This window comes from Lagopus leucura, unplaced genomic scaffold (genome assembly GCF_019238085.1).
Source record: "Lagopus leucura isolate 7727_CA_CO unplaced genomic scaffold, USGS_WTPT01 Super-Scaffold_100037, whole genome shotgun sequence".
Taxonomy (NCBI): Eukaryota; Metazoa; Chordata; class Aves; order Galliformes; family Phasianidae; genus Lagopus; species Lagopus leucura.
The window spans coordinates 5,302,599-5,327,086 of record NW_024962286.1 but is presented as its reverse complement, the minus strand read 5'-3'; the positions used below and the strand labels follow the sequence as shown (position 1 = coordinate 5,327,086).

The 24,488-nt window shown below is 48.1% G+C and overlaps 1 protein-coding gene across 1 annotated transcript in view; it reads right to left on the bottom strand.

Moving 5' to 3' along the window:
• The window catches only part of PRDM16 (PR/SET domain 16), a 201,907-nt gene that overhangs the window by 79,249 nt on the left and 98,170 nt on the right, over nt 1-24,488 (bottom strand). Inside the window, exon 3 of the mRNA XM_042882994.1 lies at nt 8,085-8,135. Coding sequence (XP_042738928.1) covers nt 8,085-8,135 — 51 coding nt within the window. The remainder of the gene's footprint in view (nt 1-8,084; nt 8,136-24,488) is intronic.

Genomic DNA, 24,488 nt, shown 5'->3' with positions numbered 1-24,488 from the left:
ATTATCAGTTACACGTATCATTATGGTCTCTCAACTTTTCAATAGCGCAGAGTTCCTAATACCATGTTTACTGGATCAGGTAAAAGGGGACTCCTAATGCTGTGCAAATATGACTTACCAAAGGACTTTGCTTTCTCACCTATTCTTGCTCTTTTCAAATCAACATTATTAATTGGCCGGCTTATCGGTAAGTGCTGTCTGGCAGCTAAAGGATGTTTCCACCCATTGCAATGATACATAGAAACTCAGCAATGTCAGCCTGAAGGACAAAGAAACTTCCATGTTGAAACAAACAACAAAAAAAAGATGTTGATACATTAAGCCTTCCCAACAGCAGCGCCATACATTTCAGCCTTAATTTGCCATCCCCAATTGCACCTGTTGTTCCATATTCTATCATCCCTGCTTTCCCTCCTCGTTACATTAATTTAGAAGCTTGGCTTACAGTTACAAAGGCTCGACAGGATCTTAGGAGGTCACTTCCAGCCCTTCCAACCGACTTCTCCTCACCTGCCAGCTCTCCTGAGCACCAAATCCACTCAAACACTGAGAGAAAAGTTGACCAGGAAGGAATACCCAAAACAAAGAGTGCAAAACTCACCACACACCGTTAAAGAACAGCAAAAAAAAAAAAGTCCAGAGTTGAAGGGAGAGCATTCACTGCCCATACCTGGAGTGAGCTGTGCACTGCCCAGTGCGTTGCCTCAGCAGCTGGGCCCATGAATTGGGATGCTCAGCATTCCCCCCAAACCCCTCTGCCTTTGTCTTAAGGAAATGGTTATTCATTTAGGTAGACACTGAAAGGAAAAATCAGACAAATATTTGCTGTGCTGTGTTAGCAGGGAGAGGGGGAGCATGGGGTAAGCCCACAAATGCAGGTGAGCTGCTTTATGTGAGCACAAACCCAGCAGGGGAAGAAGGGCTGCTAACAAAGCAAGCCCTGGCTGTGCAAACACCCGGGAGGGGTATTGGTATTATCTATTTCTGCTTGGAATAAATCACTGCATATGGAGGCATCTGTAATATTTGCCACTCATTTCCTAGCTGACCTCCAATGCACCCCAGCCCTGTGTGCTGACATCCACGGTCCTGGTTCTGCTGGCTCTGGAATGGCCCATTTAGATCAACTGAAAGGAAAGCCTTTGCTACTTCATCCTACGAAACCCCAGAAGACAGAAAACACCTTCAAAGCCTCAGCCAGCTCCCCAGTGTTTCTGAACTTTCGGAGGAAAAGAAAATCTCCATTAGGCCCTTTTCTCATTATTTATGCACATAACCTTCCGATGGTTTCAGGCTAGAAGCAGAACAGAGAAAACACAACAAGGAAACCTATTTCTTGGGTATTTCCAGTCCAGGAATTAGGAGGAATCAATTTCTTTAAATGTCATGTGTAAGGATTTCATCTATGTTGAACAGGTTCAACCAAAGAGGTTCGCAGAGATGCATCCAAACTCCTGAGCAAGCATCCAGTCCAGTCCCTTCCCTTCCCTGGTACTGCCCAGGTGTTTCTTTTTAGCAGCACACCTATAATAGCCCTCCCACCTGACAGATATTCTCTTTAATAGCTGCACAAAGTGATGAACAGAATGCTGCAGGCACCTCAGGATCACAGATTGCAATAATAGAACCGCCTGGCTTCTGCAACACGTGCATAAATCCCAATCCCAGATTTCACTCTGGACAAGAGACCTGTCCCACTTGGTGTAATCTGTGCTCACAGCATTGATGCATAACCTTGGCATGATGTGAATAACAGCAGCAACACCCGTGCACTTCTGGTGCTGCAGCTGCAGCTTGAACAGCGTCCTGCTTCAGTGCAATTCCTGCCCCAACATCCTGAGCAGTCCTTGCATAAATGTCTCACGTAATTCCTCCCCCAGTTCCATGTGCAATTCCTGCCCCAGCAGCTCACACAATTCCTGCACAAGCATCTCGTGCAGCTCCAGCACAACCCTGAAGTGCAGAGCAGCAGCAGCACAGCAGAGCTGGGGCTTTCCCCCCGCATCCAGCTCTGAAATCCCAGAGGCCATCATTCCAAAATTTGTGATGTTTTGTCTACTCTGGTGATTTAAGGTTTGTCAGAAAATGTCAGAGAGGCCATGAGGCCAAGGGCTTCCTGATGACTGAGGATTTTCTTTCACATGACCTTCCTGAGGTTGATTTTGGGCTCCAGACAGTGCTGCCTTCAGCTCTGACAGGGGCCGGCTGGCAGCAGATTCATGGAGCTCTCTGGGGCATTCTGGCATTTCGGAGCAGAGCTGTAATGCCTCCTAATCATCCCGAATATTACTGCCCTGCTAATCGCCTTACAGGGGCACATCAATGCCCGCCTTTCATTTGGCATTTGTTTCGTTAGCAAAACAGGAGTGTGTGCTCAATGGTATGCAAACAATTAAACACATAGCTTGATTTAAATGAATTAAAATGTACGTGAAGCAGTGACGTTTCCTATGGGTATTGCAGGCGTTTTCTAATAGGGAATCACTGAGCTCTACCTATACAGCAGTGCATTTGGAACTGGACGATGTTTAGGGTCCCTGCTAACCTAAGCCATTCAGTGGCTCTATGCACACAGATAAGCAGCCTGAGAGGTGTTAAACCAGGCAAAAAAACAGCACAGTTTGCTCACATGGGCGCTGCATTGCTGGGGAGCTTTTTGCACCACCAAATGTGTGTGCAGGGCATTGGGTTCTGTCAGTGCCCAGAACAGGGTGATGGCGCGGCAGCGAGCTAATGACTTAGTTGTGCCTTAATGAGGGAGGCTGCACCAAAACCCTGACAATTCCCCACCTTCCTGCTGGTGTTCAGTGCTGCCTTCCTGCAGGAGGAACAAGACACGAAGCCACAAAACACCGCCGGGTGTGTGCTGGAGGTGGGTTGGGAAAGACAAGGTGACCTGTGGGAGCTGTGTGTGCTGCAGCTACGGGGACACTTTTGGCTTACAGAGGTGCTCCATTCAGCAGAGACGCACGCCACCCAGACCAGTGTGCAAACATCTCACTTGGATGGGGTGTGTGGGGCCGCAGCTCACTTGGATGCTCCAGAGGCCGGCGGAACAAACCTGACCCCCCAGCATCCCCAGCCCCACCTGATTTTTGGGCACAGACCCCAGGCTCCTTTAGGGACCCCTCTTTCCTACACACCCCCCTCAGCCTAAACAACTGTACTGCAGAAATTAAACGTGTGACCCTATTCCTGCCAAGCCATTTATCCATCGGTTTCTTGCCGACTTTCCCCTGCCCTCCTCACACCTTTTTTCACTTTACATGCTTCGTTTCAGCAAAATCAAGGATGCAAACTTCTTAGAAGTACTTAGTTTCCATGGAAACCTAAGCTGACCGCAACATTATTGTTCTCAAGAGGGAACTGACTTTACTATATGTTCATTCACTGAATTAATGGACTCCTGGTTCTTTTATTAGCAGCTCGCTGACAATGGAAAGAGAGAAATGTTATAAAAAAGACTCTCAGACACTGTCCACTCTTTTGTTCTGGGCTTACTGGAATGACGCAAACCTATTCAGGGAAAGATTATAAAAATCAACTCAAAGCTGCCTCTGTTTGTGGCGGCTAAACATGCCCTTATTTCATAGAGATACAACGCATAGAACAGCAGCTTGGGGCTCGTGGGGAGATGGCAGCTGCAGCCACGCTACAGCAGCATGGGATGCTTGCAGGGATCAGCTTCGACCCCGGCAGCCAGGAAAGGCACGCTCCCCGGTTCTGAGTTAAGTGCGCAGAGCAAATGCTATTTTCAGAATCCCCGGTGCCATTTTCCAAATTCCCAGCACTGTTTTCAAAGCAGTGGTTCTTGGTAAGGGTGAGGGCTGTTCCGCATTCACTTCTGCAGCATTTTGCATTCGATTCGTTGATGTTTTAGGTTCCACCCTTCAGCATACAAAACCGAAGGACGCAGAAACAGCGAACTTTAGATTTTTACATCAGCTCCGGTAACGGCCTTAGACCATCTTTTATTCTACACAGTGAACATAACACAGAGTCAGTGGTAAATAAACACAGCTTCGTGCAAAGAGCTGCAAATGCAGGACCTTTACCAGCTCCAGCAGCAATCTGGAGGCCAACGTCTGCGTGTGATTCTGCGACAGGCTGCGCTGAGCCCCGGGGCGCTTGGCCCGCTGGTAATTGCTGCACAAAAGACAGTGAACAGTTCCCTTGCTCTTCCCTAACTACCTTCCTGACTGCTTATTGAAGTCTGATTTCTGACTCCTCTGGGTCATCATTCATCAGCCCTACGGATCCCGGCGGGACGGCCCAGCAGACCCCTCCATATCCCCGGCTGCCAGAGGCCATTTCTGACGGCTGTGATATAGAAAATGTCTTCACAGCAACCCGGTGGGACGAGTGATGGTTATAATACCCAAATAATCATTTTGCAAATTATCATAATTATCAATCAATCATCCTGTGTGAACAATGTGTTCCTGCAGTATCAGATGGTTCCTGTGACCTGTAGCACTCTGTGTACAATAATAAACCCGGCGAGATTTATGGACCTCTCCTCCTCGTTTCTGCAGTAACAAAACATGGGTGGCTTTTTTTTAACTCTTGTTTTAGGAATAAAAGCTCCATCCACCCCGACCAGGTTTACAACTCCATGCTTTCTAGGAGGTCAAGATTTCTAATCTCACACTGTTTCTAACAGTCGTGTTATTTTTAAAGCAAACCTCTGCGATTTGGGAAAAGTAGCGAAGGTGGTGAATAAATTACTTTCACTTTAGAATGTCAGCAGCATTATGTTACCCACTTTGAGTGTTTTGCAATGTAAGTATGAAGTCAGCCAAAGGGAAGAAATGGGTTTTGTCGTCCGTTTGTGCTCCTTGTTTTTGTCACAATGCCCGATTGAATCCCACTCTTTTGAAGCCGATAGCATCTCCCGCTCCCTGCGCCATACATTCTTGTTAATGGATAAATTCAAGCTCTCCAGAAAGTCAAAGAATAAATTTAAAGCCTTTTGCCAAATGCCTATCCTATTGGATTTTGATAAGACGGCTATTGAGCTTTAATAATGTCTTCTATCCTTTTTCAGCTGGCCCTTAACATGTCTCTTTATTTGTCCCTAAAGCCTCTTCAGCGATGCCTTTTTATTACAAGTCTCTCAGCTTGCTCTCGAGGGAGACAGGGTCGACAAGAGTGATAGATAGATAACTCTATAGATTATCTCCCACAGATGTTTTCTCTCCAGTAGCCCCTCGGGCTATTCCCTTTAAGTAAACAGAAACTAAATGGAGAGCTGCAGGAGAAGTCCCCACGTCCCCATCACAGCCGCTGGGGGGGGGAGGCACGGCGCACCCCAACCCACACCCACAGCTGGGAACAGCAGAATGCAGCCAAAGCTGAGCCTGGTAATGAGGCTGAGTCTTTCCTCTCCCTCCCCAAAGCGAAATCATTACAACAGTGAGGAGAAGGGGAGCAGCCCCGTGCTCCAGGGCCCTGAATGCAGCAGAGGCGCGTAGGAAAATGCAGTCACGGAATGTATGAGCTGCTCTCAAAGCAAAATAAACAGCCTGCAGGAGGATGGCTTGGAAAAGGAGTTCGGGGAGCAGCGACAGTGATGCCTGCAGGTACACAGTGCGTGTGGGTGCTCCCCTCGTTGAGCACACATCTCCCTGTCAGCACTGCCTGCGCTGCCAGGTACTTACAAACCAAAACCAGGCCGGGAGCTAAGGCAGAGTTTGCAAGTCAACCCAGTATCAGCAAGCCAAGCAGGTAAAAGAAAAGCTGGCCAGGAGCACGCCATGCTTTATTCTATGGCACAGTACATTCCAGGTATGGACAAATGATCCTGCACGGGGGTCCTTATTGCTAGAAGTCTTAATTCCAGCGAGGCAAACAACCACCACCACTGCAGGTCTGTGCTGTTAGCTGTGCCGGCACAAATAGCCCTGACACCAGCTGGAAAACGCTGGAAATGGCGAGTTCTGTTTTTCTCCCAGGCCCAAAGGTCTGCTTTACTGTGCAATACAGCATTTTTCTCCCCCTAGCCCTTGCTACACCCCATTCTCAGCCCACAAACAGCAGTCAGCCCAGTGAGCGCCGGGATCACAGCCCCATCTTGGCTCCAGCTCCAACTCCTGCTCTGCACCCACTGCTCTGTGCATCCCCTTCCCACCACCCACCCACCTCCGAGAGAGCAGGAATAAACTGAGCTCGCACATCAGCTGCTGTGCCTTCATCAGGGATGTGGCAGCTGAATGATTCAGGGATGCTGGGACGGGAAATTTCCTCCCAGAAGGTTTTGTGCCACCGGAGCATCATGCTGCGTAGCCAGGAGTGCTAACAAACCATCCTGAGACACCTCCACAATGGTACAGAGTGGGTTTTCATTCTTTGTTTTTCATTTTTTTCCCCGACTGCAAAGCTGTCCGGCAGTAGTCTTGTCACAAGCCATAAAGTTTAGACTTGAACTCTTTACCTTACCGCTTTGACCTTTTTTACCCCAGCTGTAAAGCCCTACTGCCCATCCTTCAGTAAATTTATCACCTCATAAACTCCCACTAGAGCTTCTCTACACAGCATTTAGAGACAGCAGTGGAGGGGAAATCCTCCCCCCCAGTCCAATGTCATAATTGTCCACCTTCATACCTGCTGCCCAGGAAAACAGTGAAGGACAAGGTGCTGTTCAAGACCTGTAGGTTTTGCAATGGAAATAACATAATGGAGCTTAAACACAAAAACACGTATCCAAGACATACGGATGCCAGTTCAATGTTTCCTTCTACCCCCGTCCCATACAAAGCCTGCTCACTCTGGGGTAATGGAGATTCAGCAAAGAGGGGAAGCACAATTCATCAGTGATATCGTAATTAAGGACTGAGAAAGAACAGCCAAGCAGTCCGGGCATGGAGAATTCCCTCCATGGCTGCGATGAGTGCATGGTGATAATAAGAACCTGCCACCTTGTCACCATGTCTGTCCAGACAAAAGGATCCCACAGAGGCAGAGACAAACACCCAGTGAGTTATGGGGAGGAACAAGGTAAAAAGTTCAGCGGCGTTGCGACAGGGCTGCTGCGAGGTCACTGCGTGGTCACAGGACATTGCATGGTGAGAGCCCCGAAAATAAGAGCTTGTTTTTCTCAAACCAGTGAGAACAGAACGGCCCAGCAATGGCCGTGGGTCCCAGCATCTGCTCCCAAACTTGGGATATACTGACAGGTATTACATTCCACCGCGCTGTGCTTCCTTTTAACTTTCAGTATTGAAGATGGCGTAAGAGGGTGAATGGAAAAGGCAGTTGTTGCAGTTTCCCATGTAACACACCTCCCTCTCCAAAATAAAACCCCAATATTTTACGAACACGGCTGCGAATAGCCAATGTAACACCATCGCATCTGAAAAGAATTCCAGTTAATTCCATGTTTCAGCAAAGACACGTCGCCTCGATGGACATCCAGCAGCCATAAGCAAACACAACAAGCGCTGCCCCGCAGACGGCCGTGCAGGGAATCATCCCCACGTTCCTGGGAACAACCCGAAGCCAAATAGAGGGCTGGCTACTGAAACATGGAGAGCTGAGCTGCCCTGCAGCCACTGCACAGAGACTGACACAGCTGGGCCGCATTTGGAACACGTTTTTCTCTGGTCACTATTGCAGTTTAAGCATCACAATGTGATGAAAAGCACTGGTAATACATCATACTCGCTAAATGTTATCCTTTCACAGATCTACTCCTATTCCCTGGGCCTTTCCGTAAGCCACATTTACGTGGTGAGGTGACCTCTAAACATTTAGCACTTTTAACAAAGGACCAACATTTTCTTTGACTGGAAAAGAGGTAAATGAGGTTTTAAGATTTGGACTCGCAGTTGTTCACATTGCAGCTGAATCAAGAAACACTTCACACTACTATTTTCCTTTTCATAAACGCTGGAATCACAAGAAGACAGAAGAATGTGCCAATAGAACCACAAGATGTAATCCAAAGGAGCAAGAGCAAACACTGGAAAGGTTTTAGGACAATTATTGCGATGCATGGTTCAAAATTACGAGCAGAAAAAAAGAAACTGGGTGTATTTCAAAGCCAGGCAGTAACAGAAATTGCATAAAATCGAGCCATGTCCTACCTTCTTTATACTGCCCTCCTGGGAGGTCACCTCGGGATCAGTCAGTATTTGCTGTGAGAGAAAAAAAAAGGAAAAAAGTGGAGTTGGATTGCAGCTAAGAATATTATAGAATAATACAGATTATTATTATTATTATTACAATTATTATTGTTATTACATAAGGGCCACAGCTCTCAGGTGCATAGCCGTTGCAGTTGGTGGCTCAGAGGCTGGCATGGGGCTGCCTGTGGCCACGTCCAGGTGGGATGGACTGAACTGACAGGCTTCAGAAATGTTGGCAAACGCCTCCGAGCTCAGCTGGAATAACAGCACCGTGTTTTAAATAGTGGGAATCCTAAAGCATTCTGTGCTTTACAACAGCTCTAATAGATACTGAAATTGTGGTTTGGAAAGCAGCTGAGAGCAAATAGGACCAAGAGGTGAACGGCAGAGCAATAAAATCCCACGTGCTCATGAGCTCGTGTGTGCAGTGCACAGGTTGGAAGGTTGGAACACCTCCATGGGACGGCGAATGACACCCATGACATGAATGACACCATGCATGTCACTGCACTGCGGGAAGGGCTGGTGGCCGTGGAGCATCCCCAGCCCCTCTGTGGGAGCTGGTGGATACTGGAAGCCCTTTGAGAGCCATGGCAGAGCCTTGCCCACAGCTGGCTGTGCTGAAGGACCCACAGCCACCACAGCTGCCCCCAGACCAAGACACCTCAACTGTAATTATTATACACAAAACACCTTTAAACACAATTGGTTAATTACGCGCATTCAGAGTGCATAATCCACCCGTTCAACATGCCCATAAATGTGGATGGGGGAAAAAAAAAAAACCCACGCTGAAATGAAGTGCAAATTGGGCTGTGGTGGAGTCCTGTATAAACAGGCTTAAGAGTCAGGAATTCCTGAGTCTGGATCTAAATGCCAACACAAGCTTCCTTTTGTTGGTTTGGAGAGATCTGTGCTCATTGGGCAAGTTATGGGCTCTCAAAGCAAATTGTTTTTTTCCCCTTCAATTCAGAGCAGATCTCAAATTTTGAAATTCTTGGAGAACAAAAAAAAATCTGCAAAAAGTACTTTGGACACGTTCAAAAATCGTCCTTCTGCAGCGCAGCATCGTGGCTGTGCATCTGAACGCTGCTTGGTGATGTGCCCAGAAGAAGCTGGCAGGATGGGCACCTTGGGGCAGGGATGCTGCCCAACCATCAGCAGGTTCTGACAGCCTTCAGAAGCCCTCCTGGGTGGTTCGGGAGGGAAGTTCAAGCTCCTCGTTCTGCATTCCCAGTTTGGAATGAAAACAGTTTGAAAACAGAGGCTGAAGGGAGAGCTCTGCAGCAGCAGAACCTGGGGCACACAGCAGGACTGAGCGCTACCTCCTAATTAAACGAGAGAGAAAGTACCAGATGTGATGTTTATTAATAAGAATAACAAAAGATACTTTGAAAATCTACTCATTGGGTAATTTTAGCTCAGGCTGGACTTCATCTCATCTGAATGCCATAATCCTAAATAAAGTGCTTGACGTGTACAGTGGGCTGCAGCCTTGCAGTTGACCCAGATGTTCTGAAACGTGCTCAGAATTTACACTGCACCCTTTTTCTACCCACTGATACGCTGACTTCAGCCAAAAGCAATACAGCGTGGCACTGCTAAGGCTTGGGAACCCAATGGAGGTGCAGCAGCAATGCTTCCCTGCGTTCATTTCCTGGGCTCTGCACACTGCTGGCAGTGGGATCCTGCCTGAGCTACACAAGTGAGGGATGTGCTATAATTTTTGCAAAGCCCCCTGAATGTATACTAAACATGTCAAGTAACACCATGTGATTCTTTTTGAAAAACAGTTTACAAGCTGGCATTCTCCAGCTGCAGTTAACCCTAATTTGATTACATTACCGAGACAGATCACAATGAGCTTATGTAAATAGTAACGTTATCCATTCATTCCGTGAGCTCAGATAAACTGTCATTTAAAAATAAAAAAAATTAAAAAAGAACTCAAATAGGCCTGATGCATTCAGCACAGCCTAATCCTGCTCCACCACTGAGAGCTGGGGATGTTAGCAGTATTTCCATGTTTGTACCAAGCTGGAAATGCAAGAGGAAGCCCGATGGTAGCGCAAAGCTGGCATGTGGATAGCAGCACCTCTTTCAGTGACTGGCTCTTCACTGTCATCTGACCCTCCAGCGGGATGCGTTGGCTCATTCAGCTCTAACACACCCATTCTGTACAGCATCGTGCCCAACTGTCTGTCCTTACTGAGTCCCTCGCTAACATTCTCCTCTCCTGGCACCTGAGGGCAGTTTTACAAACCTGAATAAGGAAGTGGAGAAAAGCTGTGATGTGTGATGTGTTGTTCGCTGCCACTCTTTGCCTGAGACGCACAACCCGCTGCTCACTGCACCACCAAATCCTGCAGCGAGGAGCTGACCTGCTCTGCACTGACAGCTCTGCCGGCTGCAGACGCACAAGCAGAGAAGAGTTGTTTATTTATTAACTATTCTCATAACAATCCATTTGCCAATTTCAAAGTGAAACCAGAAAGCTGATCCGTGCAAAAGGCATCGCTGTCACAGCAGCTGCTGCTTTCCCAGCTCCTGCAAGAAGTCTGGCATCACCTATAAAGGCCCTCCCCAGCGTACAACCGGGTCATCAAAGCCTTGCTGCTCCTTCGTGGCACCTGCTGATATCAGTTCCTTTAGATACGTCATCAACCAAAAGCATTTGTTGCCCTTCATAGCACAGATCTTCCAAATGGCACCATTGGGACCAACACAAAATCTGCTCTAGTGCATATACCAATTTTTAAGCAAAAATAAGCAATGAAACAGCTCTGAATTCTGTAGAAGAAAGATATCCACTCGAAAAGCTCATGAAGTGAGTGCCAAGGGCTGAGCTGCTTGAAGTCATCTGGAAAATCAGGCAAAACTCTCAGCCTTCTGCCCTGACAGACTGCAGAGCCACTCCATCCAATGCATTGGAATAATTCAGAGTCTGATTTATTGTCTCCAAAGCTACTGGGTCCTGAAATACAAATGGAAATAGCGATTCCCTCCTCTGCATGAATGCTACGTGCAACGCCAAGCTTCGGGAGCTGCAATTCCCTGTGCAAGGAGCATTAAGGGAGGGATCCAGTTCACCAACATCATTTGAGCACTGGCTGGCAATGAGCTGATTTCATATTCATTTTAATCCAGATGCTTCTGTGTAAGCATTACCACCTTCAGTTTACACATCCTTTTTTTTTTTACATTCCTATACAGACACTTTTCACCTGAGCCTCCTGATGTCCCTTCAAGACTGTCGTGATTAATGCCCATTTTTGATACTTGACAGCTTTGCCACTACAAACACAACACTGCTCAGCTAGGAATGCCTTTAAAACACTGCCATCCTGAGACCCCCATATGGAGCAGAAGTTATAAATGCTACTGTAGGCCAAGTGCCTTGAGCAGAAAGCATAGTGATGCTGTGCTGGGAGCAGACTGAAGGACCACAGGAACACTGCATTAAAGAAAATGCACGTGGAATCCACACAAACCCAACCCTGGATTGCCAGGAAGCAGATTTCCATTGGTCCCTTACTGTCCCAGGAAGCAAACTGCCATTATTTCCTTACTGCCCTTTGGTTCCAAGCTGGGAGCTGCCCCATCACTCCCGTAACAGCAAAGAATGAACCTGGCCATACGGAGCAAGGAGGATGAGCAAGGATTTCTGCGAGCTGCCCAGCTTTGCCTTCAGGTGCTGCAGCAAAAATCCATTCCAGCACTTCCAATCTTTTTTTCTGTTTACCGTATTTTAAAAATACAGAGACCTTAGAGCACTTTCTGGCCCCGAAACTGACAAAATCTGGTATTTTCTGTAGTAAATAAACTGGTGAAACACTATTCACTTGAGGAAATTTTCAATATCCTGTCTTGGGAATTTGCAGCGAATGTGCCTGGAATTAAGAGGAAAGGGAGGAAAGCTCCGCTCGGAGAGGAAGAATTTCCTTTCCTGGCTGGTGAGCAAGGAGGATGAAGAGCACGGCCCTGCCTGGCACGCAGCGAGCCACGGGCTGGAAGGAGGATAAAGAATAAACCAGGCATTCAGTGCTAAGGGCAACCCCAGCACAATTGGGAACACTGTGGAGCAGCCAAACTGTGGTTTGCAGACCAGTAACAGTCTGCAGAGCCCTGGTATGCACTGCACAGACCATTTTATAACCATTTATTTTTCAGTGGAAAGTCTGAACAAAAAGGTGATCTGGCACGGGACAGCAAATGCTCGATCCCAACAGTGATCAGTGGCCCAAAATTTCTGGCCATCGCAGGGAGCAGCTCTGATCAGCTCTGCCCTCGTGTCGCGTGGGGCTGCGCAAAGGAACCGCTCTGTTTGCTGACTTGCAGGAGAACAAACTGCAGTGCACTGAGGTGAATTGTTACAGGTTATTCCGGAGGGAGCTCAGGGAATGGGACGTCCTGAGCTGCACCTCAGACAGGAATCGGCTTCTGGGTGCTGTGAGTAGGGCAATGCCAGGGGAGTAAATGGTGAAAAGAGTGAATGCCAAGCACTGGAGAACAGAGTCTGCAAGAAAGAAAATAAGCCTGCAATTTACATACGTGGTATCGCAACGTTTTAGACACAGCTCCTCCATGACATCGCCATCAAGTTCAACTGCAAACACCAGGAAGTTAAACAGAATCTAATGGAGAGCGTTTGAAATAACTTCAATAAGCTGAGGACTTGAGACTTTCAGCCAAGACAAATAAGAGAGGGTACTGATTAGTAAATGTCACCATTTCTCCTGCCAAGCACTCAGGGGCTGGTGATAGGAGAGCATTACATATAATCTCGCCGTCTTTAGGGGCTGTTTGATTTTATATTGCATTCTTATCGGGTTCTAAAAGTCCAGTGTTAATGAGCATGAGAAATGCTCTCGATAGCTTGGCGGTTTTGCTGAAGGAGAATGTATTTCATTCATTACGTGTTCTTGGATCCAAGCTAGGGATGCATTTCCCATTCAGAGCCCCACGTTCAACCCCTGTCTATTCTTCAGCAACCAGGCATCACCTTTAATACCCATCTATTTACACTATTTAAATAAAATGGCTTTTACCAGCTCCAGAGAATGAGATCTTTAAGAAATCTGGAGCAGAGAGACACATTTATGTAAGGAGCCCATTGCATTCCCTTCTGCAGTGCAGAGTGCTCTCGAAAGCAGAATAAGTACGAGGGATGGTAAATTATTGGGAAAAAAACACAACAAAAACAGCAACAAAACAAGCCTTGCTGCTTGGATTCTGATGACCCACGAGGTGAGGGAAACAACAAACCCAGATAAATGAGAACCCCGCTGTGTCTCAAGCACGGTAGTGATGGCAGCGCCGGGTGCTCGGCCAGCGAGCTGCAGGATGGGCAAAATCCCACCCCAACCTTTGGGGCTCCTGGGGAGGAGCTGAGCAGCTGCTCTGTCACGGTTCTGTGATGTTTGGTTTTCAAAACCACAAAACCATGACATGCTCCCAGTCCTGACGCCGTGCACCCCAATGAATCCAGGTGCTCCGAGTGGGAGCAGCCCTCACCTGTGCTGTCCCTGGGAGCACAAACCAACTGGTGTTGTTGTCAGAATGACCTTAATTATCCATGGCAATTATTTATTTTGTAGATAATTAACAAATCCTGCCTCTAATGAGATTTCTCAATGAATGGAGTCTTTTGTCTGTTATTGCCTACGTCTTCAAACACTTCCCAGAAGATTGTAATAGAACACACGAGGAAAAAGTGCTTAAATTAATATATTGATTTTCTTTTCCAAATACATTTACAAATATCACTGTGAACTCCCTTTTCCTGGAGGGAAATTCCATTATAGAAATGAATTCTGACCAGCTGAAAGGGGCACTTCTCTGCATGCCCAGCGAGCACAGCCTGAGGATGAGGACGGATGCCCCCAGAGCTGAATGGTGTCTGTATTTTCTCCGTGTGCTCATCTTACAAATTGGGAACGTAAGTAGCAGACTGAGAACATATGAGAGCCTCTGTCATAACTGCAAAACAGTTTGCATTTTCACTCTGTCCTTAGAGCAAATAGGAGCGAAGGGAAGGTGAGGGTCACCAACTCCGGGTGCTCCCTGCTGCACAATTACATAACACAGTCACTTAAAGGACCTGGAGCCATTTATTATCTGAGCAAGAAATCATCTTGAAGAGTGAAATGTAACGTTTTGGTTAACAGATAAAGCGTTGCTGTTTGCAGCCATGTAAGTGGATTGGATGGTTAACTTTAGTCGTATCCCATCCACCTCTTTTTTTGTTCTCGACCCTTTTTAGTTATAAAAATGACCTTGATATTGACAGAATAATATAAATGAACTTCCCCCGTACTTCCCATATTGATAACCTGTTTGTTAAGATGATCAGTAATAATCATAAGTAAATAAAGAGAGCTCATACATCATCTGGTAATGGCAATCCTGACATGCACTTGATCTGACGTATGGGGACCTCTGGGCTTTGGCTGACGAGCTCATACTTCATATTAAATTGCAGCCTGTGTATCCAGGACACACATTGACATATGCATCCATACAGAGCAGCGCACTCAGATCTCAATATTGAGTCATACCTGCTATGAGAGGACATGTTACAAAGTGCTCGCAGATGGAAGCTGTGTGTTGAAATGGATTCCGCACGTACAGCATCGAGTCCCTAGAATAACTTGGCATCTGAACCCCCATCACTTGTCTCCCTTTGGGTGAGGTTCACACAACGAGCCAACCTTGGCAGAGTATTGCTGGGGCTGCACTCATTTGCAGTCCTGCTTCCACTGATTGACATCAGTATTGTAGGGAACGGGAAAGCCTCAGCACCAAAAGAGGAGCCAGGAGAACATCACAGAACCACAACGGTTGGAAAAGTCCTCTTAAGATCAAGTCCAGCCCCAATAACCCACGTTCTCTCAGTGCCACATCTCCATGTTGAACCCCTCCAGGGACAGTGACTCCTCCACTTCCCTCTTCCAATGCCTGGACACTCCTTCTAAGAAGAAACGTCTTCCAATATCCAACCTGAACCTCCCCTGGTGCATTATATCTCACCTTAAAGATGTACCAGGGCAGGAGATCTCCTGCTCCAGCTCTCCAGCTGCAGAGCAGGGCCAGCTGGCTCTGTCCTCTCCCATCCCCATGCCGAGTGGCACAGCCTGCAGGCTCACTTCAACATAGTGATTACACAGTTAGGCATTTGAGAAAGAACAGGGAGAAATGACATCATTCCATTCTCTTCCTTACAGCCTAAAGAGACACTGATAAGAATTATGAATTGTTTTGCCACACTCCAAGAGTGTATAACCATTCTGTTTTTTCTTGGGCACATTTTCCTGCCTTGGTTCAAATACCCAAGTCATGCCAATGAGCATCAAAGTGCTCCAGCTACCTGCGTGCAAATCACAAGCACAGACACAACAGGCATGCATTCCCTGTATGCAGAATTCGCCAGAAGCCCAGCTCAATGAGCTGTGTCCCTATCTAGAGCTTGTCCTCAGTTCCATCAAAATAATGGCCCTCAACGTAACCATAGCAGAGCACCAAAGCTGAATAGCTAAGCTGTGACACGTCAATTTTTTATCCTTAATCACACTCAAAGGAAAACAAAGCCAACATGCAACGTTCCCACCACTTTCAGAAGTTTTAAGTAGGAAATGCACTGTCTCATCTGGCAGCTCAGTGCTGCTGCTCGTGCTATGCTCAGCCAGGGGAGCAGCATCCCTGCCCAGCACCCAATGGCCAAGATGGGCTGTGTCACCCTGATACCCATCAGCAGGACAACCTGACTGTCACCTGAACATGACAAGGTCACAAGCAGTGTGATGCAGCAAGAAAAATGGCCCATTAAAGCCTCGGAAGGCTAGAAGAGAAACATAAGGCTGATAATTCCCTCCTTTATTCACAAGTGATATTAGGTAAACGATATTCTCCACTAAGAAAAGTTAACGTAGAATTATTCTGTGGCCAAACTTCAGACATTGGCACAATCCGTTTCTCATTTAAAAAGCACACAATGTTGTTTTATCTGAGTTGATAGGAGGTGCCAGGTGAGTTCCCTTTTAAGAGCTGGAGAAACAATTTCAGAGAGAACTGGATAATATTATGCTTGGAATGATAATATTGTGTTTGGAAAAGGTCAATATTTTATTTAATCAGCCAGACAGAGAGTGGGTGGCAATTTCAATGCATTTTCTTGAGACAGGAATTTAGGGAGTCCAAGCGGAAATCGGTTTCTGTTTTTTCCTCAGGCTCTGATGTCTTCCACAGGTAGAAGTGCAGGGACTGCTGCTCGGCGCTGCCCTGCAGGGAACGCTGCGTGCTTCGCTCTGCACCTCGGCCACGAGGCCACGCACTGCAGGGACTGAGGCAGAGATCCACCAGTGAAAGCTAAACAAATGCAACCTTCCCACAGCACGACCCACTCTGCTCTGCCCTGCAACCCACCATTGCCAAAGCAATATTCGGGGCTGGCTGGGTGGATGGCATCCTCCCTCCTGCCTGTCTGATGCTCTCTTTTTGATGTTACCCCAACACCCAAGCTGGCACCCAGCTGCCCGGTGCCTCCATGCAGTGCTGGAGCAAATGGGATCTGCCACATCTGGCAGACACCACAACAGCCACCCCCAGCAGGACGGCCGCTGCCTCCAAGCACAAACGGAGTTTTATTCCCTCAGACAGCAGCAAGCCCTCATCGAGAGAGAACACTGATTAAAAGAGCCAACAAATAACTAGAGAAATGAGCTTATAAATACGGCGAGCACTTCATTTCTTGAGGTCAGAAAACCCGGCCATTATCTGTCTGCTCACATTTTCTTGATTAGACATCTTCTCAGCAAAAGGCCACGCAGCAACCACTGCACACAGGGCTGTGCCAGAGCGCCTCCCCAGTCCTGGCCGTGGGCACAGCTACTGGGCTGTGCTCAGAACATCCCGAAATCTCCACAGCAAACCTTCCCGGGGCCAATTACAACAGCAGAGAGGTTCTAAAAAAACGCCCTTTGGTTATCTGTAGTCATTCTGGATTCTAAAAAATTCACCTTTGCCGTCCGCAGTAACTCCAGTTGCTCACTAGCAGAATCGAAATGCATTCTCCATTTGGTGCTCCGTGCACAACACCACAATGCTACAAAACACCAACCAAAAAACCCCACGCTTCTTTTTTTTTCTTCTCATCACACGTTCTGAAAAAGTGCACACAGCCCTCGCTGTTATCAAACACTCTGACACAGCACTGGGGAAAGCCTTGGGAGATGCAGCTCCGCGCGCTGATTGCAGGCAGCGTTTCATCCGGTGCCAAAAGGAACACTGAGGTTAGGAGATGGCTCCCTCCATCATCTCATCACTGAGCATTTCTGTTTACGCCTTGCAAACTGCCACCGACAGCTCGTAGACAAAGAAACGTCCATAATGAATCCAGATGCTGGAAATGAAACGTAGTTAAGCCTTAGAAGAGGCTTTAATGAAGCAAAGCTTTTTTGTTTAACCGCCGGCCCAATGTAAATAAGCGCTGCTTTGAGTTCAGCTCAGAGATGATATCTTACCCAACAGTCTGAACGTGCCATCAAGGGAACTGTCGCCTTGTGGGGATGACGTAAAAGCAGTTTAACATTCCTACAACTCGGCTCTTGCCTTCCTCAGCACCCACAGCTCGTGGGGCTGGTGGAGCAGCACAGCTCCCGGTGCTGTCAGCCCACACTGCCGTGTCACTGGGGTCAACTGGTCCTGTTCTGACTTAAGGACAGGGGATGAACTCATTGCTACCCAGCAATTCCCTCCCCTCTGCCCGTGGCACCTGCTGTAACCAGGCAGGATGTGAGCAAACCCACTGCTCCCCACAGCACACCGCTGCTGGGGGCTCACGTGGAAGTTCAACCTCCAGCCCAGACCCCTCTCTCAGCCCCTCGGGGGCTGTTCTGCTGCTTTGAGGTTTGGCAGTGGGTTGTGCTGAAGGTTAGGAAGTTGCAAAGCAGTATCCAGGGCTTGGAGGGAGTCTGTGGCGTTTTGGATAGCTCAAGGACATCTCCTCACCGCATCCTTTCATCCCAGGCTTCCTGAGCTATCATCAGCATTTGTGTTTAAGATGTGTTTTTAAAGCTCAAAAGTAATCTGTCAGGTTTTGTTGCTTCTGTTTAAAAGATGTGGAATCTCTTGTAAAACAATAAAATAATGACTTCTGGGATCGGGAGAAGCAATGGAATAAAGCAGAGAACCAAGAAGAGGACACTGCATTACTCGGTTACGTACTTTGCTGCAGCCAACAATGTCAATTTGCCATAAATTTATAAGCCACAGTTCTTTGCCCTCCCTCCCTAATTCAGACATTCACTCTGCTGGTTGGATGACAGTCACAATTACATGCACCAGCAATACCCAGGCTGACGTTCAGCCAGGACACCACTCCATTTGGATCCTGGCTCCAGGAGATGCACTGCTGTGCTCCCACCTGCCAGCCAACGGTTTGGAGCGATGCTTCAGTTCTGAACCATACCAAGAAAACTTTGCAGTAACATACCTGAGCTGTACTGCTTGGTAAAGGCACTAAGAGTCCTCAGAAACAAGCAAACTAACTAAAAAAAAAATAAAAAATTAGAAAAAAGTCTGCTTGAGAGGGTGCACAATTCATGTTGTGTTTCAGAATAACTTCTGTCTGTACAACCTGCATCACGTTCTCTCCTACTTTCCCCCGCTGGGGATGCACAGGTGAGCACAGACAATAAAACACAGCCAAGGGAGGCACTGTTCCTAGGTTTGCTGCCAGGTATGGGTGGAAAACAGATGGCATTCCACAGAGTGAGCCCCGGCGGTGCAGAACCGCCCGCCATCCTACGTCGCTTAAGAAGAACAAATGCAGCACTGTTGCAACATTATCTCATGGGCCATAACCCTGGCACTCTGCTTATATGCAGCTGAGCCATTTATTTCTCAGTTTTTGTGCAATCTGGTTCAATTATGAATCTGACTGCTTTCTTGCAGAATATAAAATCCTTGCATCATATAATTGCGTTCCATCACGGAACTGGTATTCATCATTGCCCGGCTGTCCCCCGGCCTAAAAGATAAACCATCCATAGGGTAATAAATGTCAAACTATGATTATTGATGCTTTCAATTAAATTGATTATCTATTTGAGGTGCATAGCATGGTGATTTATTGCTGTCTCTTTACGTTGCACTTGGCACAGCAGCCTCCCAGAAAGGTGAATATTTTGATTTCCATAGATTTTCTATCTAATCTGACTCTTAAAGGGCCCACCACCACCCCGGTGCTTGGCACCTCACTGAGCCTGGGATCTGCCACCTGTTTTGCTGCCTTCTGCAGAGCGAGGGCAAAGTGTGAAAACAGAAAACAAAAACTCACTTCTAAATGCTAATGGAATAGCAGAGTGCATCCTGCCTCGCGTTCCTCACTCAATAACATTTATTATTTACAGACTGTATTAAACAGAAAGCTCTGCTGAGTGCCACACACCCCAGCAGAGAGATGCAATGACCTTCAGTGCATCACTGCCTCTGTGTTATTATCAGTGCCAGGTAACAGCAGCGATAAAACTGAAAGGCATTTGCTCACCAATAATCAGCAGCAGCTGCTTTACAAGCAGTGCTTCTGTTGGCTGTGCCATGCTTAAGGTGACACAAGTTTGCCTTTATCTGCTCATTCCTTGAAGAAATGCCCCAAGTGTAGGCAGCCTGGAGCTGACTTCACTGTTTGCTGGTTCCAAGGAGCAAACCTGGCTCAGAACTTCCTACCACCTCCCCAGTGCCATCAGAGCTCTCCAAGTCAACTTGCTCTGCTATCGAGAAAGCTATGTCAAACATTTCCAGGCAGGACTTGGAGAAAATGAGTAAGAAACCCCTCATCTTCATGGGGAAAAAAGAAATTGAGAGCTGATAAGGCGTTGACTTCAAATGTGAAGCAAAGGTAGTATTTTCTTCTGCCACTGCCTACTTGTAGTACTACTGAAGGAACAGGAGAGCACCACGTCCAATCACCCTCTGACTGCACTTCCTGCACTTGCACTGCCCCAGCCAGGTTTCCCATCGTTTTCTATGGGGAGCACCTGAGAGCAGGCCTGAAGCACTGCTGTTTGCAGAGTGCAAAGACGAGTCTGCCTCAGACCTCGAAAATAAGTAAATACAGATAAATGATGAGCAAAGAAAAACAGAGAGATTGCTATCCCACTTCTACAGACAAGACTCAGACATGAAATTAGGTGACGTGCCAAAATCACAGCGTCTCCAGCATTCAGAAATTGAGTTTCAAGCTCCTTAGACCTAATCTTAACAATAAGGCTGTCACTCCTCCTCAGATGCAGGCACCTTTGACCCCTCTAAGCTCAGAATTATACACACATCAATTCAGACTTTGAAGCCTGGCTTATCTCTCAGTAGTGTAACTGTCCCCTTCTCCACAGCCAGCAGAGCTATCTGAGGGAAAGATAAATGAGCAGGGAAGAAAGAAGAAAAGCAAAGACTGCAGCTCGGCGGAACTCCCTGATTTGCATTTGCTGCAGCAAGAAAGTAAATCATAGGACCAAAGGATCATTAAGGTTGGAAAAGAACTCCAAGATCACCTATTCCAACTGCCCACCTGTCACCAATGCTGCCCACCAAACCATGTCCAAAGGCATTAAGTGCTGTTGCTTTGACATGGAACAACCCATTGGTCAACCATTGGTTGGGCACTGGCGCAGGCTGCCCAGGGAGTGGCATTCACTGACCCTGGAGGTTTAAAGGACTGCCAGATGTGGCACTTGTGGGTATGGTAATGGGCGTCAGTGATAGGCTGGGGTTGGACTTGATGGTTTTGGAGGTCTTTTCCAACTTAATGGTTGTAAGGTTCTACCAGTTGGTTCGGTCGAAGCCTTTGCCACAAAAACAGGCAGGCACACGGAGTGCAAGGACTGTGGCCAGTCCTGCCCTGGAAGGTGAGTAAGAGAACGTAAGACTGGTGTCCATAAGGTGTGCACTGCAATGATAACAACACCCTGTGGACAAGATGAGGGTGTTTTGATGGCTTGAAAAATGAGCCTGCAGGCCTGGAAGAAAAATAAATGACAAAAAAAAAAAAAAAAAAAAAAGCTGGCAGGCAGCAGTTTCCCTCCCCAGCACATCGTGAGCTCCCAGAGGCATGGAAATGAGCCCTGCGAGCAGAGCTGAGCGGCTCGGGCAAGCAGTCAGCAGCAAGGAGGGAAGGTGTTTGCCTATGCAAAGTGCCCTGTGCTGCCAGCACCCAGCAGTGCGTGCTGGGGCCACTGCAGAGCACTGCAAACACACCAAGTGCCAGCAGCTCCACGCAGTGCTGCTCCTCTGCATTCCTCGGGCACAGATGCAGGGAGGATAAGAGAGCACTTTCTGAGCGTTTAGTGCTGCTTCTTCTGCAACATTCTCCTTAAAATCATTTTTCAACTTGTACGGGGAAAGTTCCAAATCAGAAAAGGAAAACCAAAAGGTTGGCAGTGATGGTGACTCGCTGCGTTCAGACTGTGCATGGCAGATCTTCCTAGCCAGCCCCAACTCACACTTCCTACACCCTCCCAGAAAGCCGAATCAGCCCCTCCTCCCCTTCCCTGTCCTCTCCAAGGGGCACTCCTGCATTCGTGCCCCATGCTGGATTGCTGCGTGCAACATAGAAGGGCTGTCCCAGACAGCAGGCACAGACTTGGCCTTCCACCCTGCAAGACAGACCTGGAATCCAAATTAAGAGCTTTTCCTCTCTGCTTTTCTTCACCCCAATGGAGAAAAGCACTGTTTTGATATCAGATCCTACCCAACTGCCCGCTGAGATCCGCATCAATGAAGGCGCTGCGATGTGACTCAGAGGATTAGCATCTTCATTCTTGGAAACAGATCCCAGCACAGCCCTGCTCTGGAGCCATGTCACCAAAGCAAGGTCTTTTCCCCTTTCATTTTTTACAGGGGCACATTGGGCCGTTCCAGCTGTGCTGTGCAGTGACCGGCAGCCGCGGTGCCGGCGGGGCGGCCCATGGCTCTGGGAGCCATCTGCTCTATTTAACGCACAGGAAGCACCAGGCAGGTTCAAGAAGCACGCAGGGGATGTAATGGAGCCTCTAATGTGTTTAGGTTTCTCCAGCGGAATCTCGCTTTATCAGAAAACAAAGGTCCTGATGGGATTATCAGCAGAAAGAAAGGCAGGAGCTGTCTGGTTGGGAAGGGGCTGTGTTGCACCAAGGTGCAGCGCTTCCTTCCCACGACAGCCTCCTGCTGCAAACTGCCCTCCGCAGAGCTGGGCCCACGCAGGAGCTCAGCACAGCTCCGTCGGCCCTTGTCTCATGCTGATTCCATACAGGAAGAGAAATTAAGACATCTCTCTGCTTGCTGATGTCCCTCTGCAAGGCCAGCGGTACTGCAGTGAAATAAAGTTGTATTTTAGGCTGCTGCTATGGGAGCACACCGAGCTGCGGTGCTCCCGAGCGCTGCGCATCATGCAGCGAGAAGCGCAACATCAGAGCTGCAGCCTTCTGCATCTCCTCCGGTTCGGTGTGGGGCATTCAGCCCTGAATTTATCACTGATGCACTCCATAAAATCCCGCTGACGGCGCCCTGGCGGGGGTGGGCAGCGCCAGCCTCATCCCATGCAGCACCGCTGCGCCGTGGGGCTTCACCCCCTGCCCTCCCCAGAAGGATCGGAGCAGGGCCGAACCCCCCATCGCCATTTACATCACTCCTCACCCAGCACAGGGCTGAGGGGCTGAGCCCCGGCCCCCCCATCGCTCGCCTCCCCCACCAGCACCAGCTAAAAAAGGGAAAGAATGAGAAAGTGAGCGCTCTGTAGCTGGCACCGCAGACAATGTGCGTCTTGTGTGAGTAATTTAGCACTATGGCCAGTCAATCTGGTTTCTGGGCCCAATGCCCTGACCCTCTTTAGAGCTGCTCTCTCTCTCCAGCACAGTGTGAAACATTTCCTTTCACAGCACTGACACTTTGCAGATTGAGACGTCAGGCCTGTCCAACTGCAGCAAATTAGCAATTTTTCTTTTACTAATTGGAAATAAAAATGTTTGCTAAGGGAATAATTTGTAGGAATGCAGTGTTAGGTTTCCGGCTTTTTATAAGGATGCTTTAAACTTTATGCATGTGCACTTTTCTTCTGTTTTGATGCCTCGCTGTAAATTTTAATAGCTTGCTCGACTGTTAACTTTACAGTCTCGGCTATCCAAAGGAGTAAATGAAGTTTTTAATTTATCTCCCTCCCCAAGACAGCGGGCTCTTCTCCTCCGAGCACAACTTGGGGCTGAGGCATGCAGAGTTCTGTGCCGTCAGATGGATGGATGGGTGGATGGATGGACAGATGGATGGACGGACAGAGCCCTCGGAGCGCAGCTCTGCACAGCTCCCATGAGCACAGGCTGAGAGAAGGCAGCAGCTCTGCTACCTCCCCACTGCTTTTGTAGCTCTGCCTCCCAGCGAATGTGGTGTAAGAGCCACCTCCTGCCTGCTGGAGGGCCTCCTGGCTGCAGCTCAGCACCAGGGCAGCTGTGTCCGTTCACTGGAAATGCTGCCATGGCTCTGGGGACGGTGCCTGGAGTTGTAACTCCCCTCAGCAGCAAAAGCAGGCTGGGGATGACTTGGTCTTGTTCCTAAAAATCTCTCCGCAGTTCATAAATGCCATGTAGTGAGGGCTTCTCCAAATAACAAAACTGTTCCAGAGAGCGGGCTCAAGAAAGAGCCTCCTACAGCCTACAAAAACCTGCTGAAACCCAGAAATTATAAGGAAATGCCCTTCTGCTGAAATACAATATGTTAGTTTAATATTTCTCCGTAATTCTTAAGGCATGTAATGTCTTCCTGCTAACCACGCTCGGGCAGGAGTACATTAGCTCCTATAACAATGCCAGCACATAAAGAGTTACTGTTCTTTCCCCCCGAACCACCCCCACCCCCCCATAAAGCATTTGACAGCCATGCCTAATAATTCTTTCTGGTGTGGTTTTTCTTTTTCTTGATGTCTTTATGTGAATATGAAGCCAGAGTGAAAGGCTTTGGGTGACCCCCGTGAGAGAGAAAAAGTATGAACTACAGAGAAAGAGAGTGAGATATAGGCTCCCTGCAGAGACATAGGCATCTTCGCTGGCAGCTCGCAACTTGGCTTCAGAGGGCCTTTGTGCAGCAGAAAGGACTCTTCTTCACTCAGGCTGCGACAATAGGTGTTTTGTCAGAGAGGGACAGGATAAAAAGCAGGGGGTGGGAGGCGAGAGCATCATCGGCGAGGGGCTAGCCTTTGGGGCCTGCAGATGTTGGAAAGAGGATGATTTATTGCTCCAGTGTCCCCGGTGGCATTTGGCCACCTTCCCAGAGCCCGGCCTCGGCGGCGGGCGGGAGGAGGGAGCCCTGCAGGGCAGCACTGCCACCATCATCATCGTCACC